Below are 17,307 nucleotides of genomic sequence, written 5' to 3'. Positions count from 1 at the left end.
CTCTAAGTCGAGTTGCCATTCCATCCTGTAATCAACTTTGAAACTATTGAAGTATAGCTACGCCGTCACCAGATTGGTGCATCTTATTAGCCTCGCATTCCTGGTCTACTACTCAAACTGGTTTTATATAAACACCTTCTTTCAGCCGAATATGCCGCGGTTCAATGCAAGTTTGGAAGGTCGAAAACTGTACACCTCAGTAACAATTCCGGTCACTGGTAGCGAGCTAGTCGATAAACGAGCTTGTGTTTCTCTTTCACCGAAGAGAGGAGGAGAATGACGATGGAATAGAAACGCTTTGGGCTCAGATGATTCCGCAGGAGTGTCGTTGTTTTGAGGGCCTGACGTGAGTTCTGTTTCTTGTCATTCGGTTCATTTCCTTATACTTTTCTCCTCTTATCTTTCAATCATAATGGCTTCGAATATTCAATGTCCGGCCCTCGCGAAGGAGACAGAAGACGATGTTCGACAAGAAACTGAGAGTAACAGTTGATGCCGCTGTAGAAAAACGTTACAGAGGGATCTGGCTTCGTCGTCGTCGCTCATCTTCTTCCCCATACTCAATTTTATCTGCACTATGTATGCGAGATGCGCCACTAGAAGTCTACTTGGAAGAAGGCCCTGAAGGCCTCTCACCGGTCCAGTGTTCGATACGATGGTCCCGCAATAGTTGGCCGAGTTTGATGCATGATGGCGCGATTCACGGCCCCATGGACCAGTTCTTACTTATTTGAGGCCAATTCGTTGTCAGTATATAGTCATGATAATAGAATCTTTATATCGTAGAGAACAATGACCAGTGGACGTGTAGGGCGCAATCTTGGCCTGGGGTCAGTCAAGTCGGGCCACGTGTTGAGTAGCAGAATGACCAACTCAAAACTTCGAACTTTTCCCTCATTTGCCCTGTTCCGTGTTCCCCTTCACTTGTGTCTTTCTCTTTATCCTCGTTCGGCTGGCTCCATCTCGATCTTTTGGACGAGGGATTGTTGTGGTGGTTTCTTGAGAGAAAAGGATTCAAGTATAGTGCGTATAGCGCTAGAGATCCCATAATTCCGTGGTCTGATTCTCGACTTTTTTCCCGTACCAGCTCCCATTTTTTGTTGCACCAGAGTCACATAATGGGCTCCCCGGATTGCACAGGTGAACGGAGAAAGTCCGTTCGGCAGGTCAGAGTTACGAAGAAGAAAGCTGGAAGTGGTGGAACCATTGAGGAAGAGAACGCGGTTCATGGAGCCGGTAATGACTCGCAAATCGTCAAGCAGGAGGAACTTCCTCAACAAATCACTCCCAAACCTTCGTACGGCTGGCAGAACCCCGCAGAACTCAACTATTTTACTCCCAGGGACTGGAACGATACTAAAATCATCCATCATTTAATCGCCTACGCTTTCGACGTCCCTCCGAAGAGTCCGAAAAACGGTCAGCCTTTTTGTCAAATAGTTAGTATGGATGGCACCAAGACGGTGCTACCACATGGGTACAGGATTCCTCTCATGTTTCTCGCCCGATTCCAGTGGTTATCATTGAAGTTGGTACTCTCAGCCGCGAATAGGCAGCTGGAATGGGAAGAGTACAAGTTTGGTATTCTGCATGTTTCGCGGTTGTGTAAACAGCTCTTAGATTCGGCTCAGGCTGCTCTGGGCGCGATTGATTCCGATTCTAAAACGGGAACGAAGGCGAAACCGAAGGGTGTGGATAGGAAATGGAGGTGTCCGACGTTTGATAGAGCGTTGGTACGATATAGGCTTAAGTGGTTCATATCAAAGCCAGCCCAGGTTAAGGAATTCTGGGCTGAGTATGGGGAAGATGAATACGATAAAGACGTCGTGGGCATGGGTGCGTCTAATGTCAATTTACTTGTTTATTTCTGGCTTTGACTTCACCTCTAGGGTGGCGTGGATGGGCACTCAAAGGCCATAAGGGATTTTCGCTTACTGAAGGAGAGATACAAAACGGCATATCTGCACAACAGCTCATGCAGGGTTTGAAGGATAGGAATGGTCAGTGGTATTGGGAGACCGAGGGTACACCCACAGTCGAGGGCAATGATGCTTGGACTTTGAGGCATAAGGCATTGGCGGCTATTCCGAGTTTTGGTACCCCACCAAATCCACCACCTGTCTCGTGCTTACCTCTCATATCAAGGAACTCTTCCAACGTCGCCGCCTTTCCCCCTTCCAATCCACCTTTCAGGCCGCCCTCCACCGCAACTATTTCCCCGAAATCAGTGACGTATCAACCTCAACAACCACCACAGAGTCCCTCAGTCTCATCTCCAAATTCGAAATCAAAAAGCAAGGCCGCTCAGCAAGATATCTTACAGATCATGCAAGCAGCTGGTGTAGGGTTGCCACCTGGCACATTCCCGAAAAGTGATGTTAAATCATCCGGGACTTCGATACCTGTTACCGCTCAGCTGGTATCGGCAGGTCATGGTGATCCCAGAAATACCCCAGTACGAAACAGGTTAGTCGGCGATAAGCGGCCTGGGTCGCCGTTGGAAAAAGAGGGTCCGGCGAAACGGGCTCTGCGACCCTTATTGGCTCGTGTCGACTCTTCTTCTACCGTCGTTTGCTCAGAGCCATCAGACCCTGAGCCTCCTCCGTTCACACCTACAGTTTCGTTTAGGCCAATCAAGCGGGAACCGTCGCTTGATCCTGATGTTGAGATCCTTCATTCGGCTCCCTCACGCTTCAAACGCCGCACGAGTGGGTGGAATCTTCAGACGTCCGCGGCCTTGGAAGATGGAAATCAGAGTGGTATGCCAATGTCTCCGAGCTCGAACGCGTTTGCAAATATTACCAAAGGTGAAGCTGCGAGGTTGATGAGAGCGAATGAAAGAGAGCTACAGCCGATGGTCCAGGAATTGAACTTGCAGCGTAGTGGCCAAAGCGTTGTAAGTGATGATAGTGTGGCGGTCGATAGTGTAAATACGTTCTCCACTGTGATCCTGACTAGCATACTGACTCGTTTTACAGAAGTCTCCTACGGAGAAACCTCCGTCGTTACCTTCACCGTCGGGGAATAGACCCCAAGCACCACCGAATGTGAGTTGTATATACAATTGAAGTGATCCATCTTTTCTCATTGAGCAACATCCACAGGCTGTTCTCCTCCCCCCAAGGCCTTCTGTTGCGATTCCGTCGTTCTCACGTGTACCATCGGCGACGTCGAGGCCGATGGGTCCTGCGATTAACTGTGCCAAGGCGTCTCCGAATGGAAATCATTCACAACAAGTTCCTTCCCCATCTCCGGCACAACCCAGTCCTCCTATTGCTCCCAATGCGAAAACTCTAGATTACATTCGGTCATTGCATACGCAATGGCAAGAACAACATCACGGGAAGGGAAACTCCGATTCTGCGATGCAAGTGTCAGGTGTGAACGGAGTCGCTGCTGCCGCCGATACATCATCATCCACATCTGGTCCCTCGTCAAATCAACGCGGCGTCGTCGTTGCGTCGACGCCGCAGAACCAGGGTGGAAATCTGCCGTTGATGATGGAGGATGTGGTGAAGAAGATCACTGCGGAGATGAATGATATGATGGAGGTCGTTCGGAAGGACATTAGAAATGTGATAAGTGACGTGATCAGAGGTGAGATGGAGAAGATCAAGGGTGATATTGGAGATGTTAAGCGGGAGGTTCAGAATGGTTTTACTGGGATGGAGAGGGGAATTCGGAGTTCTATAGCATCTCATCTTGACGGGATCGTCAGGTCGGCGACGAAGGAAGAGGTAAGCAGGGTATTTGGGGATGCGGGCACCATAAAAGACCTACTCGCTAAGGCTGCGAGTAGGTCTACAGATGGTGCCGTTGATGAGTTCCGGAAGGAACTCGCTAAATCTAGAGAAAGAGAGCAGCAGCGAGATGCTGTTCTCCAGGAAATGCGAAGTGAACTCGAGAGTATACGGGAAGCTGTATCAAGCGGTAACCATAGTCGAGAGACGGTGACTCCTGTTACTGTTCCACGTCCTGCTGCTCCGGCGGAAACTTCATCCCTACTGTTCGGTCATCCATTAGCCCATCTCTGCGTTGAGAAGATCGAAACAGATGAGGTTGAAAACTCTAGCGATATGATACCAGGTCTCTCATACACTGACCAGGGATCATCTTCTCTACAAGGTCAACCTCGAAACGCCGATCCTGCTTCTCCTCCTCCTCCTCCTCCTCCTTCTGGAAGCAGCCGCAGCTACAGTGGGACCCCGATGTCGATGAGTCCCGATATTGTGTTACTGGAACTTGAACCAACGGAACAGAAATACACCATACCTGATCCGGAACCCATTGAATCTCCGGTCGTATCACCACCACGACGTGCTTCGCCCAACCTTTACGAGGATATCATCGACGTAAAGCCTATTATTATTGATGGGGAGGCGTTCTTGCCCAATAATGCGGGAGAACCTACACCGTTGACGGCGTTTCCGAGCCCGATACCAGCGAGATCGCATCGGAAGTTTAGGAAGATGGGTATGATGGGTGGTGGGGAATGATCGATGATCTTTACAATGCACGCCATTTTTTTTTTTGTGGGTTGTTTTTTTCATTCCCCTGTTATGTACTGGTAAATGGCCGATCGCGAGGGATGTCGGTGTTGAAACGTTGATGGCTGCGGTATACTTATGCATAGTTTTTATAGTTTAGGGATTCTCAAATATTCTTCTTCTTCTTTTTTTTCCTATTGCTATACTTATATCGCTGCCGTACATGTTCACCCCCCCCCCCCCCCCAACCATCTTTTTTTTGTAGTTGTAGTTGTCTGCTCTTGTGAAGCTTGTAAAAGCTTTTTTTTTTTTTTTTACTTACTTACCTTGCAACTGACCAGTAATCCCATGAAGCACGCGACGAACGGTGGGCTTTTTGTCTACCTGCATCATATCGTCATAAGCGACCACTCGAATTCTAGCTAGGTCGCGGGTTGTGCACATAGAATAATACTAAACGACGTATCATATATCAGAACCGGCCTGAGCTCATGCGGGTCAAGGGAGTGGTTCGGGCTGAAATTCATCGCACAGAAATCAAGTACAAGGTTGATTATCGTGGATGGAGGGTCAGGAGTGCCTTTCGACGTTCAACGTTCAACAATAGCCTCCCCCCCCAGCCGGTATGCGTTGTGGATGGGTAATGGTAATGCTGACTCGGATGGCTGATCCAGCTCTATTCAGCGATGATAGAGTGATTATCGATCTTGATGGAATTCGAATCGGATGCGTTGGGGATTCGACTCGCTTCGATTTCTTCAGAAGAGCTTCGAGGAAGTACCTCCCTGGTTCTTTTTTTTTTTTTTCTCTTTTTTTTTTTTTGCTTTTTTTGCACGGGACTTGATCAGAACGTCGTCGCGATCACCATCGATCACTTTCCAAGTACTGATAGAAGTTACTAACGATAGGTCTTAGGTAGACATGAAGTGAGATTCTCTTACTTTTTGAAATCCCTCTTCGTTCAACTCCAGTTGTTTTTGTGGCAAATCTTCTTGGGGATGGATCTCCGTTCACGGGATTTGTTAAAGCGCAACTTGAAAAAAACAAAGACCACGATCCGGGGGAGAGGTAATAGCATGTTTCCCCCTATACTTCTGTACTTCTGGTGGCACGAATAACGTGAACCCAACGAGGACTATCAATTCTGTTGGTCTGTTTCAGGTTGATGCTATCGTCTGTCGAAGCTGGTATAGAACGGGAACAGGAGGAGACACCATGGTCCGAGAATTTTGACCCACTTACCCCTCGGAGTAATGGAGACATCATGTAGGTGCTGTCCACTGCGTTGTGTGTGGTAGGTATTTGTTATTCTTCCTTCCGCAGCTGGCATCTGATTTGGCAATACATTCTTCCGATCTGATAACAACCGAGCCGACAGACGCTTATAGTTGTTCTTCACAGGGCGTCGCTGATTGATATTTTCCAACTGTCGTCGAGTGTCGGGCATGACATTTCAGCGCATTTCTTCATGAGGTTGATCACTGAGTGATCCGGGTACCAATGTCCACAAAGTACTCAGTTTCGCCGGCAGCATGAATAATCAATAGCCCACGAATTTCGTGCGGTCACCATAACGCCCACACGTTTACTGATACTGGTGGTGTTTGTAAACACGATTCCCTTGCAATTGAGTACAGCTTCCTCGTGTGCACGCAAATCGCATGAAGCACAGGAATTTTCAACCAGGTGATGCAACCGGCAGCCGGGTTGTGATGAGCTATTTACGTCATCTCATGGCTTATTTTGATTCCATTTTTTGGCCTTCAGGGCCACAAAACTTTTCTTTTCTTTTCACTCCCATCCTCAGATAATGACCGCCTACTCTACATTCTTTTCATCTGGTCTCGCCCCTTCTCATGACATTCTCGCCGCCTACCCTCGCCCGCGTCCTCGCATGGACTCCACATCCTCCATGCTGTCAGTTATGTCGACTACTTCCGTTTCTACCATAAAGAGTCCGGTAACCGATGACGCCAGCGACGTTGAGGAGAACGAATACACGAAGAAAGATGAACGTCGTGAAACTACACCAACACCTCAAACACCCAAAATCATCACCACTCTGCCGACCAAAAAGCTGCGGAGACGAAAATCCAGTCTTTCTGTTTCCCCCATGGCAGGCACCCGTTCCCCAGCAAAGGCTGCGGAGAGCTCCTACCAGAGGCATCTCTCACGTTCCAGAAGCGGGAGTGTGAGCTCTGCGATGGCTGGTCTTACTATTCCCCAGGAAGCCTCCTTTGACGCGACGGTCACCGCGGTTGCTGGTGCTGTTAGGGTAACCGGAAGGTCGAGAAGCGGAAGTATTGGGAACGCGCTCAAGTACGTTCGTTGTTTGCCAGTTCCTCGCCCCAACTCATCCTTACCTCCGGCTTCCAGACCTCCTCGCCGAAGTCACCGCCAACCCCCTAACAATCCGCTTCCGCCTCCTAGCGCTCCTCTGCCCCCAGTACCACCATCCGGTTCTGTGACTGCTTCCCTTCCACAACGCAAACATAGTCGTTCCATCTCCGTGGTTCCACGGCTTCGAGGTCCGTCAGCAACCCAAGATCTGTTGCCACCATTGCCTCCTACACCAGCATCATATGGCATGAGGAGTGGAACTGCGAGAGCGCAGTGATTGATTTCGGCCATTCGACATGTCCGTGATCATCAATGCGAGTACAACAGCTGGATACTGCCCCCCTTTTGATACCGACTTAATGTTCAGTTTGCTGGGGATGGCTGGCTGTTGGGAACCCTTTGCCTGTTTATACCTCTTTCCATTCCCCTCTCTACCACGAAACGCGACGCATTATCTTGCATGTTTAATTAATTTCTTTGCATTGATATCTTACTGCTACAGTTATATTGATTTGAAACGTATCTTTTTCCCCATAATAAACTTTTTTCAAAGTCATACTATAATAACATTATCCTTATATTCGTTACTAAGTTCACTTCATCCTATAGTATCTATTCCCTTCAACCTATTCTTCATGTTTGGCCATTTTCACTTTACATCTTTGAAATCTGCTGGGTAGATACGTACTTTTTACACTGTCTGTAGAATAGTTGACACGCAGCGCGTCGGTAAGATGATTATAACCTAACTTTGCGGTAGATCTGACGGACACGATTTCGGCGAAATTGTGAAATTGAGATGCAGCAGCATTACCGACTTGTCCCGCCGTTATTCAATATTCAATGGCTGTCCTTGCTGTCTGTTTTGTCGCAATGGGCTTTGTCGATTACAGGAGTTGCAACAAGAAAAAGAGAGCTTAATCTAGGCTAACATCTGATGCGACTCCTGTCTGTTTTACAGTCCGGAAAAAAGGCTTCTCCAAAAGTGACCATCAGCGTTTCGGAGGGAAAAAGATCGTCTTTATCCTTAAAATTGGACACACTGGGAATTGAACCCAGCACCCCCCGCATAACATTCCTGGGGATCCACAATACTAATGCTAAGCAGATGTGATAACCAACTACACCATGTGCCCGTTAAGAGATGAGGATGGTGGTGGTGTTGAAGGTGCAGTAGTACATTTCAAGTCTCCCAATAGCACTGCAGGCTGAAGAACGCTCTAACCGTTTACCAACTACATTTATTTACTCGTATAGATACTCGATACAATGGGTCCAACTGAATTCTTTCTTTCAAACTCGTCCCCCTCGTCTTCAAAGCCTATATATCTATATCTTGTTATAAAAATTTCTTCCCTTTATTCCTCAGCTAGTAAAACAACTATTTCCCAGTTCCGACTCGAGTCTCCGAATCTGGCCCACCGCCTCCGGGTCCGAGTCCGAGTTAAGGAAAGGTCGTGGGACAGTTGGACGTGATCACTGTGAAGAGCGGCACAGTGCTCGGGCACGAAGGAGAAACATTCGTGAGTTGAAGCGCCCCGTTGATGTTCTACCGTTTAAAGGGTCGTGAGCCAATACCAAAAAATGAGGACTCGACCGGGGACCGGGACCGTGACGTACCGCGTAAACGCAATAAGGCGAGATACTAGTACTTGGGCTTTGGTAGCTACAAAGATCATGGGGAGATCGAAGAGGTCACTGACGTACGATACTACTTTGAAAACGCTCAGGTTACAGGTATCCCCACGTACTTGCACTGAACCCGATTATACTGAGCGTTCTGATTAACGTAGACCCGCGTTCGAGTCGACGCTCCAGCATAAAAGATTGAATCAGGGCAAATGAGTGCAGGTTTTCCCTTCGGCTGAGATGATGACAGTCCCGACTGCGATGGCTAAGGCTAATGTAAGTTGGGATTTGAGAGATAGCATGTGTCGGGGAGTTGAACAATGAATACTGGGTCTGCGAAAGCTGAGGAGACAAAGGATATGGGACGGGACGGTGTTTTATACTCCACGGCCAGCCTTCAATGAACCACGGTGGAGTTCGAATTCTATGAAATCGGACTCTGAAAGAAAGAACGAAGAGTACTGCGCTGTCTCCAGGTCGAAGGCACAAAACCACAATCGAAGTTGACAGAGAAAATGGTACTAGTGTTCCCGCCGTCTGAACTCATAAGTGGCTGATTCCACATGTACACCCAAAGCGGCGCGACATTTTGGGCCCTGGTGGTCGGCCCGCCGGGTGTGGCTGAATGAAAGGTTCCACTCTAAAATCAAGTCTGACAAGATGGAACAAGTTCTTTATGCGGATCGTGGCGAGCGTCGTTGAAAGATGGAACGTTAGCCGCAAATTCACGGTTCCAGTTTACTACGTTATCTCGTAATGATAATTCTTTCCCATCTAACTAATTCCATACGTTCGAGACTACACAGTACACAGTACACGCAACTGAACTTCTATGGGGATAGTCATCGGGAACCTCGACTGACAAGAACTTCAAGTTGTCAATTTACGCCGCAGGGAATTTCGTGGGGCAACGAGTGTCTGTTACCGTGAACGTCGGAACGGGAGTAGGACAGGCACTACCGGTATTGGTGAAGTAAAGAGACCCATTGATGTTCTGACCATCATAGTGAGTTATAGGTTAATAAATCCAGGAAGAGCCTGAGGAACCGCGACAAGTAAGTAAGGTGACTCGGTTACTCACGTTGTAAACACAGTAGGGTGAAAATCCAGAAATGCTTGGGCTATCGTAACTATGAAAGAAGAAAGAGAAGATTGTCATCAGTTTTGGCGTCGGTATCACGTATGAAGAAAGAACGAGGAGGTTCAAGGCTTACTTGCACTGAACAGTGTTCAAGGTCGACACCGAGCTTTGTCTGACCAGAGTCAATTGCCTAGTCTGGAAAGAATAGACTATCGTGTCGGCGCAGCGAGCACAGACCTTCGCGTCAGCAACGGAGAGACCGCTAAGGACTGCAATAGTGAGGGCGGGGAGGCTGAAGCGCATGGTTGAGACGAGATATATGAATGAGACGCGGGTGGCTGGTTGGTTGATGATCAGTAGAAGACTCGTTGGCTATTTATACTTCTTCGATATGACTGTGGTACTGAAAGAGCTGGGTGTATAAGCCAAAAATCGGAACACAACCCTCAATCAGAACGGTGCAGTTCCGAGAAGAGCAGACGTATGCGGCTTGGAAGTTCGATAGACGTCGATCTGTCATTCAGACCCACTAGTGATCTTTGGAGTGCCTACCAATACTGCTTTAGTGCCTTCTTAGACGAAGGAGTGGGGTGGGGCTGTATAAGTTTCATTAACGATGTTCACGGAAATAATGGAAATACTGCGTATGTTGTACCTGTTATACTACCTCGAGGCTGGTGCCGAAAGCCATCGTCGAGCGATTTAACCGAAGCAGCCTAGAAGAGGCTGAAAGAATCGAAAACGGTCAAAGTTGCGTTCAGGTTCTCAATCTTAGCAAGAAACTCACGCTCGGAACTGAGGGGATGAGATGTTACCTACTCGCAGTCGTGGTGGCCCACCAGAGTGGCACAGCGATACGGGCACAAAACGAAGCCTAGGGCCCTAAGACTTCATCGATGATATGATAGCCCCACGAGGAACTGGGATGCCGGAGGAACAATCTGTTGGAGATTGCAATTGAATGTGGCGTATCCCATCGTACTGTAGTCCTTACCGCGGGCCGACAATCAGCTTGAAAATAAGGATATTTGCACAGTTGAGCGGTCCATGAATATTAACGTGTGTGGAATAGAGCATAGCACCCCTCAGATCCCAGGAAATGTAAAGAATACTAGGACAGAACTGAGCAAAAATTAGGAAGATGGCGAGGGATCGCACCTTCGTTAGTTTCCTCGAGTTAAAGTCCAACCATCCATCTCAATCTTCATTTTCTCCTTCCCTTCAAGAATTAGTGCGTATGATGTGCTAAGGCCGTCGAGAAGAAAGAGTTTGCAACTTACTTCGCGGGACCGGTCACATCATGTAATATTGTCCCACGGGTCCGTCCCAACGTTTGGCCGCACTTTGTCCCGTGTTGAACGTTGAATATTTGAATGTTTGAACCGTCATCCTACTTCTCACTACTTCAGCTCGCAATTCATGAGCTCAAGCTGAATTTGAAAAATTACATCGCCCCTACAACTCACTATATACTCGTGAATTCAACTAAACACATATTCTCAAGGTTCCAATAGCTCAAGCGCTCAGGCTTTGAACTAGCGTGACTATTTGACAGTGCGGTATGCTCCTTATGTCTATTTAGGAAACCAAGTCTTAATCTCACTGCAGGCGGATTAGGATATGGCAGAAGAACTGGCACCAAAATCGGTTTTGGGGTGCCGTGTACCGAATTTTACGACGGTTCCCCCTCAGAACCCCCCCTCCCCGTTTGTCGTGGATAGCAGGAAGATATAGTGCAACCGTTATCCAAGCTTGAACTTACTACATACCTCCCATGCACTTGGAAGCCAAGAGAAGAGTCGTTATCTTGAGAAACGCGACGCGTGCCCCGCTCGGAACGCTAGCAGGTAGTTGATTGGGACATACGACATGGGGTACGTCCTTATATCCTTCTGATGTGATTGATTGGTGCTAAGGGAATTATTCAGGTTGAAGCAGTCATCCGAAGAAATCCTTTCGACTGCCATGAACAGAATGCAAATCCCTTTCTCGCGGCGACGAATTCACCGGGTTCGACAGCAACTTCTTGTAGCAGAAGTTCTGGTGGGGGAAAAAAACTACCCCTTTGGTTATCGCCCGGGTTCTTATCGCCCCATTTCTGGGCAGTCGCACCATTCAAATCATTAGGAAATTTTGCTCAGAGTGGGGGTCTTCAAGAGGTTGCAGCAAACGATTAATTTCCACCATACGACCCTTGGTGCGTGTACGTTCCTTGCGCTCTGTTCTGTAGATAATAACACCTCATTTCTCATTCTTCTCTGAAGCAGAAATTCTAGGTTTTGGAATCGTCGCTAGAAGACGAGCTTAGCTTCGGAGCTCGGAGAGAACCCGCTTTGAAGCGAGCGAGTGAGGTATCAGAAGCGCGTTCCAACTGTTTAAAGAGGTCGAATACATCTCTCCAAGAAATTATCTGTCCTAAGCGCGGTGTGGGACTTTCAGCCCCATGGTCTCTTTCAAGGTTGCGACTTCCTATGCCCTTTTTAGCGTCCTGTATACATCGCACGCGAATGCCATCTCTTGGGCAACGACTTCCAAGCATGCAACTCATCGGTCCATCCTCATTGGTCGTGACCTGAAAGTGGAGGCTTTCCATCCTCCCTCCAACTACAAGGTATGTTTCCTTTGGTTGACGTCGAAGACGATGCTGAGGAATCTTTTTAGACATTTGGTACTGGCCTTGAATTACCCATGGCTCTCCATGCAGACAGCATCAAAGACCAATCTATCAAGTCCGTCTCCTCGCAGTTGAAAATAGACCCGTCAGAACTAGTCTTCACATCGGGTTATGGAAACGATATCGGACGGGTTGGTTATGTGAAGCAGATGCATGTAGGGGCACTATGTTTGGATTTCTGATGTGTTGCCCTTCTGACTTCGATCATAGGAAGGGGTACCTTTCGTGAACGCTGTCGCTAACGTAGCGTTCAAGGACAACAAGCTCGTAGCCTTTGGACAGTCATTTGTCGACACCAGTACGTCGTTCATGGTCGAAACATTTGCCGACAATTAATTCCGCTCTTTTCGGGTAGACAATATCGCGCCATCTGCACCTTCGGTGGATATTGAGAACGTTATCCCCAAGATTGAAGCTTCTCTGCAAGGAAAACGAAACGAGATCAAGCCCACCCTCGAGTATCTTGCCCTTCAAGATGGTCGAGTTGCCCTTGTTTACAGTTTCCAAGTGCAGAACGAGGAAACCGGAACGTGGTACGAGGCTTACGTGGATGCACATTCTGGTGACCTTCTCTCTGTCACTGACTTCGTTGCGGAAGCCACGGTAAGTGTTTTTGTGAACTCCTTCGTCTCATCCCTCATCTTTCTATAGTACAAAGTCCTTCCCGTTTGGAAAGAAACAATAGTTGAAGGCCTCGAGACGCTAGTCGATCCGCAAAATCTTGCCTCCTCTCCTCAAGGGTGGCATGGCTCCGGGGCTGTGGAAACTGCGTGCGTTGCACCCTCTAGCGGAGTTTGGTGCATTTACTGACTTCTGGGCTTACAGTGGTAACAATGTCGTCGCATACAAATCACAGCAGGCCGCGACTACCCCTCAGTGGAAGTTCCAATCGACGTATAATGCTTCCCAGACTTCAAGCACCCCCAACAACCTCGATGCTGCCCGCACGAATGCATTCTACATAATCAATACATTCCACGATGTCTTGTACCAATACGGATTCACAGAAGCGGCATTCAACTTCCAGAAGGACAATTTTGGAAAGGGAGGAGCTGGAAATGACGGTGTTCTGATGAGCGTTCAGGACAATTCCGGAACTAACAACGCTAACTTCGCTACACCTCCTGAGTGAGTTCCTTCTAGTGTTGCAAGGACGTCCCGCTGATATACATGGGTAGTGGACAGTCTGGGAGGTGCAGAATGTATATATGGACAAGGACCAGCGTGAGTTCCCTATGCATACATAGCTTTATCGGTTCTGATTAGCTCTCTTTGGGTCAGCCCAACCGTGATGGTACTATGCAGAATGACGTTCCCCTTCATGAAATGACCCATGGTCTTACCAACCGAATGTCCGGCGGAGGTAGTGCACGGTGCTTACAGACGCGAGAATCGGCTGGTATGGGTGAAGGATGGTCAGATGCTGTTGCTGAGTACGTATTCGCTTCTCCATCCATGAAGTTCTGTCCTGTAAATTAACGTATTCCTTGTTCTAGCTGGTTTGCCCATTCCAACTCGTCTCTTATCACTGATTTTGTGATGGGACAATGGGTTATCAATAGCTCAGCTGGCATTAGGTCTTATCCGTATTCCATATCCAATACGATCAATCCCCTCAGGTATTCGTCGATTGGTCAGTTGATCGAGGTTCATGGTGAGGGTTTCAACTGGTCATGATGTACATTTGGGTGACTAATGCGATTTTTACTTTCAGAAATTGGAGAGGTAAGAAAACCTTTCTGACCTTGCCAACGCGTTTCTAAATTTTACATTGAAATCATGCATACACAGGTCTGGTGAGTGCATCGGTGTATTCTCATCATCCCTCATCCCATTCACCTGCTATTCAGGGCCAACATGTTGCATAACGTCTATGCCGTTCTGGTCGCTGCCCACGGGTGGTCAGCAACCGCTCGCACCGATCCCAACGCCACGGAAGGAAACGTCGTTTATCTCCATCTTTTAGTTGATGCTCTTACATTGCAGCCATGTAACCCTACGTTACCTGACGCTCGTGATGCCTGGATCCAGGCTGATCAGAACAGGTACGGGGGTGCGAATAGGTGTCTGCTGTGGAAGGCATTTGCTGGTCGTGGGCTGGGACTTGGTGCTGCGAACTATATTGATTCGACGGCGGTGCCGACTGAATGTTATTGAAGATGTAGATAATTCCTGGTTCGGACTTTACTTTTTTTTCGTGACACTTCTGTTCTTTTAAGATGTCATTCCAAGGGTCGAATATAAATAAAGTACAATGCTACAAGCTGAACTGTAAGCGCGCGAGGATAGGAAGGGAGAACGGTCACAGGAAACACCCGTGGGTGTGATAAATAATAAGAACGACGAGTGTGTTTGTGCGTCGATAATAGTATTACAACCTTTTCAACCATCACAATAAATAAAACCCAGAACGGAATAGGAGCACATAGGTAAACCACCAACTAGTAGGGGGCACAAAATTCTTCATCCGTAAAACTTTTACTTGGGGCAGTTCTGATCTGTGTAAAGCGTTGCATCTCCAGGACCAGTCTGGATAGGGTTGCATCTGCAATCAAGGAGGATGGATGGTCAGATAAGAACTCGTTCCGATTTTCGAGAAATTGGATACTACTCACCCAGGAAGCTTGGAAAGTGAACCGCTGACCGGTTCGTTCACGACTGCAGACAGTTGGCACGTCTTAGCGGTTGCAGCTGGGATAACCGTGAATCGTTTGCATGCGTCGACAACGCCTAGTCGAGGTGTAAGTAAGCCCTAGGTCGTTCTAGGGATGACAAGGGACGCAACCGTTTATGGTTTGATCGTTCGGGTTGTTGCATTCGTCGATGGCTTCCTGAAGGACACTATGGAGATGATGACCGTAAATAAGACATTCGCAGGAAGTGATTACATCGTAGCTTACGTGACATCCCACCCATTCTGGAAGTCTGCGTGTAAGGAGTAACCTGTTGGATCGCTGATTGAGAGTGAATATGAATGTCTTCAACGTGGTATGAACTGGAAATATGTACCCGGTAGCCTGTGTGGGATACAGATTCAGATATGGTGAGATGAGCTAACAAAGTTGACGTTGAACCCGATGCTCACGTAGACAAAAGGCCACCCATCAGATTCCTTCCAACGTCCAGCAAAGTTATGGATATCCCAAGTAATCTGAATGGAGGAGGAATTAGTTGTAGACCAGAACGGCATGTTGCGTAGCTCCTACCTCATAAAATAACTTCATGAGCCCGACCGGATGCGTAGGAGGACAGCTTCCGTTGTCCAGAATTGAAAGGAAAGCCACATGGGATTTATGATCCGTACTGTCGACGTTCTACAAAATGAAAATCAAAACGCTGACGTGAACCAAACACGGATCAAAGTCGCACCTTTCCGTCCCAGCAAGCAGGGAAGTGAATTCGGGATTGGAAGCCGGCCTGAACGGTAAATATTAATGTCAGCAATTTAAGTCTCCTCCCCCGGGATCATGACTAGTAAAACACGAACTTCACAATCGGTGTGAGGGAAACCGCCGGTTCCTGATTTTACGTTTTCGATGGGATTTCATTTCAGAAGGTGACAATACAAGCGATAGAACGACATACCATAGTAATCGGGGTTTGAAGTCGTATACCTTAGGCATGCCCAAGCAATAGCACGCTCCGCCAACTCTGCCTGAGTTCCCAATCCATCGGCATATCTAAGTTAGTGTGAGACCACGTCGAAGTAAAAAGAGCTTTAGCACGTACTTCTTGGATCTCAGAGTGGGATTCCCACTTATCATCCTGAATCCAGGTGGGAAAGCTTTGAGGCCAGGGCCACCGTTCGCTTTGTCCTGACTACCACGATTTTGATAATAGGCAAGAAGTCCTAGTGCAATGTGAACTCGGTGACGAGAGGTGGAGGGCGACGGGTCCTTACCTCCGTTTGGCACAGGTTCAAACATCTTCGTGCTCGGATCTCGGAAATAGAGCTTGGGGAACCCTGGAAAGGAAATGCACGGTTAGGACTTGGCGGCCAGGATTGAGTCTTGTTACTTGCAATAATTGGAGAGGTCCTTATATGCCACTTATTAGTCGTTATGTATGAAGAAGAAGATACTGATCAATCCACCTACCTGTGCAACTTGACATGAAGTACACTTAGAGGCGCGCAAAGTGTCGAAGGTACTGTTTGATTTGAAGTCTAGAGAGTTGGACTTGAATCGGGCACGCCCTTCACAAACGACCCGACGTACTGTAGCCTCCGTGGACAGTCTGTTCAATGCACTTGCGTTAGCTAGTAATCACATGAATCATAAACAGTTCGACCTACATGTACGTGCTGCGACGGAACTTGGTTGGGAGAGATTATGGGGTCAACACGTTCTATTCAATAGTGTTAGGAATCTCGCTGCCGGGAATGAGGAAACGAGACACTGTACCCTGAACGAGGGGATTGGTGCACGGAAGTCGGAACCAAGCGTGTGCTACGCTGGAAGCCAACAGAAGAGTAGCAAGGCGAGCTACAGCCATCCTGAGAATGAATCTGGCGGAAAGCTTTCAGTGAGCCTTCGTGTTTTTATCTTGAAAAGAGAGATCTAGTAGTAGCCATACTTGGGAAACACTGCGGGTTTATTAGGTAGAAACAACAAAACCGCGCAGCTCTCGTATCTTGCTGGCAAGTAGTGGTAACATGCAATACCGCCGCTAGATGAGAAAGTCCAAAACGCCGTGATTATTGACTTACCCTCGAAGCTCGGAACTGTATTACGTCGGATGCGATTTTCCGGTTGCATATGATTGAGCTGCACGCAGAGAAGCGAGGTGCAACCGACCCATGTCTGAATTGACCTATTCAGCGATATGGTCCTAAGCGTTTTGGAACCTCCAGTACAGAATAAAAAGGTCCACAGCTCACTGTTAGACAAGTTGGTAGATGAATTGCTCTTCTTTCGTTCATAGCGCCGTTCGCTGACTTAGCCAATACTAATCTGGATAGTCCGACGGTTCACCGTCCTTCAAACAAGCGCTGATTGAGTTCAGATCGTCGGCGTGTCGACCCTCCCGAAGGGGAATGCCCCTGTGAGCTCATAGGATCAGGTGTTTAGTGAACCATGCATCAATATACATCTTGA

General features: G+C 47.9%; 6 protein-coding genes and 1 non-coding gene across 7 annotated transcripts; 4 read left to right on the top strand and 3 right to left on the bottom strand.

The window, feature by feature from the left end:
* The first annotated feature begins 870 nt into the window (after positions 1-870).
* Positions 871-4,729, top strand: E1B28_002176 (uncharacterized protein). The gene is made up of 5 exons (XM_043159084.1): positions 871-1,023; positions 1,088-1,836; positions 1,890-2,926; positions 2,979-3,047; positions 3,105-4,729. The coding sequence occupies exons 2-5, from the start codon at positions 1,119-1,121 to the stop codon at positions 4,494-4,496; spliced, it is 3,216 nt and encodes a 1,071-aa protein (XP_043002682.1). The 5' UTR covers positions 871-1,023; positions 1,088-1,118; the 3' UTR covers positions 4,497-4,729.
* Positions 4,730-6,228: 1,499 nt separating this feature from the next.
* Positions 6,229-7,635, top strand: E1B28_002175 (uncharacterized protein). The gene is made up of 2 exons (XM_043159083.1): positions 6,229-6,806; positions 6,864-7,635. Exons 1-2 carry the CDS (start codon positions 6,298-6,300, stop codon positions 7,102-7,104), a joined length of 750 nt encoding a protein of 249 aa, XP_043002681.1. The 5' UTR covers positions 6,229-6,297; the 3' UTR covers positions 7,105-7,635.
* A 226-nt stretch (positions 7,636-7,861) lies between these two features.
* On the bottom strand, positions 7,862-7,963 carry E1B28_002174. Its single transcript has one exon. It is a non-coding gene; the product is annotated as a tRNA-Ala (tRNA).
* Positions 7,964-9,264: 1,301 nt separating this feature from the next.
* E1B28_002173 (uncharacterized protein) lies at positions 9,265-10,796 on the bottom strand. The gene is made up of 8 exons (XM_043159082.1): positions 10,696-10,796; positions 10,532-10,648; positions 10,325-10,478; positions 10,193-10,263; positions 10,090-10,133; positions 9,671-10,026; positions 9,538-9,586; positions 9,265-9,450 (listed from the first exon to the last, which is right to left on the bottom strand). Exons 6-8 carry the CDS (start codon positions 9,838-9,840, stop codon positions 9,340-9,342), a joined length of 330 nt encoding a protein of 109 aa, XP_043002680.1. The 5' UTR covers positions 9,841-10,026; positions 10,090-10,133; positions 10,193-10,263; positions 10,325-10,478; positions 10,532-10,648; positions 10,696-10,796; the 3' UTR covers positions 9,265-9,339.
* Positions 10,797-11,980: 1,184 nt separating this feature from the next.
* Positions 11,981-13,954, top strand: E1B28_002172 (uncharacterized protein; the record flags this gene model as incomplete). Its single annotated transcript, XM_043159081.1, has 10 exons — positions 11,981-12,148; positions 12,199-12,366; positions 12,422-12,509; positions 12,567-12,814; positions 12,863-12,981; positions 13,037-13,339; positions 13,390-13,435; positions 13,493-13,644; positions 13,708-13,865; positions 13,926-13,954. The coding sequence occupies 10 exons, from the start codon at positions 11,981-11,983 to the stop codon at positions 13,952-13,954; spliced, it is 1,479 nt and encodes a 492-aa protein (XP_043002679.1).
* Positions 13,955-13,990: 36 nt separating this feature from the next.
* On the top strand, positions 13,991-14,368 carry E1B28_002171 (uncharacterized protein; the record flags this gene model as incomplete). The annotated part of the gene is made up of 2 exons (XM_043159080.1): positions 13,991-14,007; positions 14,062-14,368. The coding sequence occupies 2 exons, from the start codon at positions 13,991-13,993 to the stop codon at positions 14,366-14,368; spliced, it is 324 nt and encodes a 107-aa protein (XP_043002678.1).
* A 321-nt stretch (positions 14,369-14,689) lies between these two features.
* On the bottom strand, positions 14,690-16,137 carry E1B28_002170 (uncharacterized protein; the record flags this gene model as incomplete). Its single annotated transcript, XM_043159079.1, has 12 exons — positions 14,690-14,756; positions 14,827-14,941; positions 14,997-15,052; positions 15,112-15,165; positions 15,221-15,228; positions 15,297-15,362; positions 15,418-15,525; positions 15,581-15,628; positions 15,699-15,730; positions 15,797-15,891; positions 15,941-16,061; positions 16,113-16,137. The coding sequence occupies 12 exons, from the start codon at positions 16,135-16,137 to the stop codon at positions 14,690-14,692; spliced, it is 795 nt and encodes a 264-aa protein (XP_043002677.1).
* Between the last annotated feature and the right edge of the window lie 1,170 nt (positions 16,138-17,307).

Source organism: Marasmius oreades, chromosome 10 (genome assembly GCF_018924745.1).
Source record: "Marasmius oreades isolate 03SP1 chromosome 10, whole genome shotgun sequence".
NCBI classification, from domain to species: Eukaryota; Fungi; Basidiomycota; class Agaricomycetes; order Agaricales; family Marasmiaceae; genus Marasmius; species Marasmius oreades.
The sequence above is the reverse complement of the archived record's forward strand: the minus strand, read 5'-3'. Positions and strand labels throughout refer to the sequence as shown.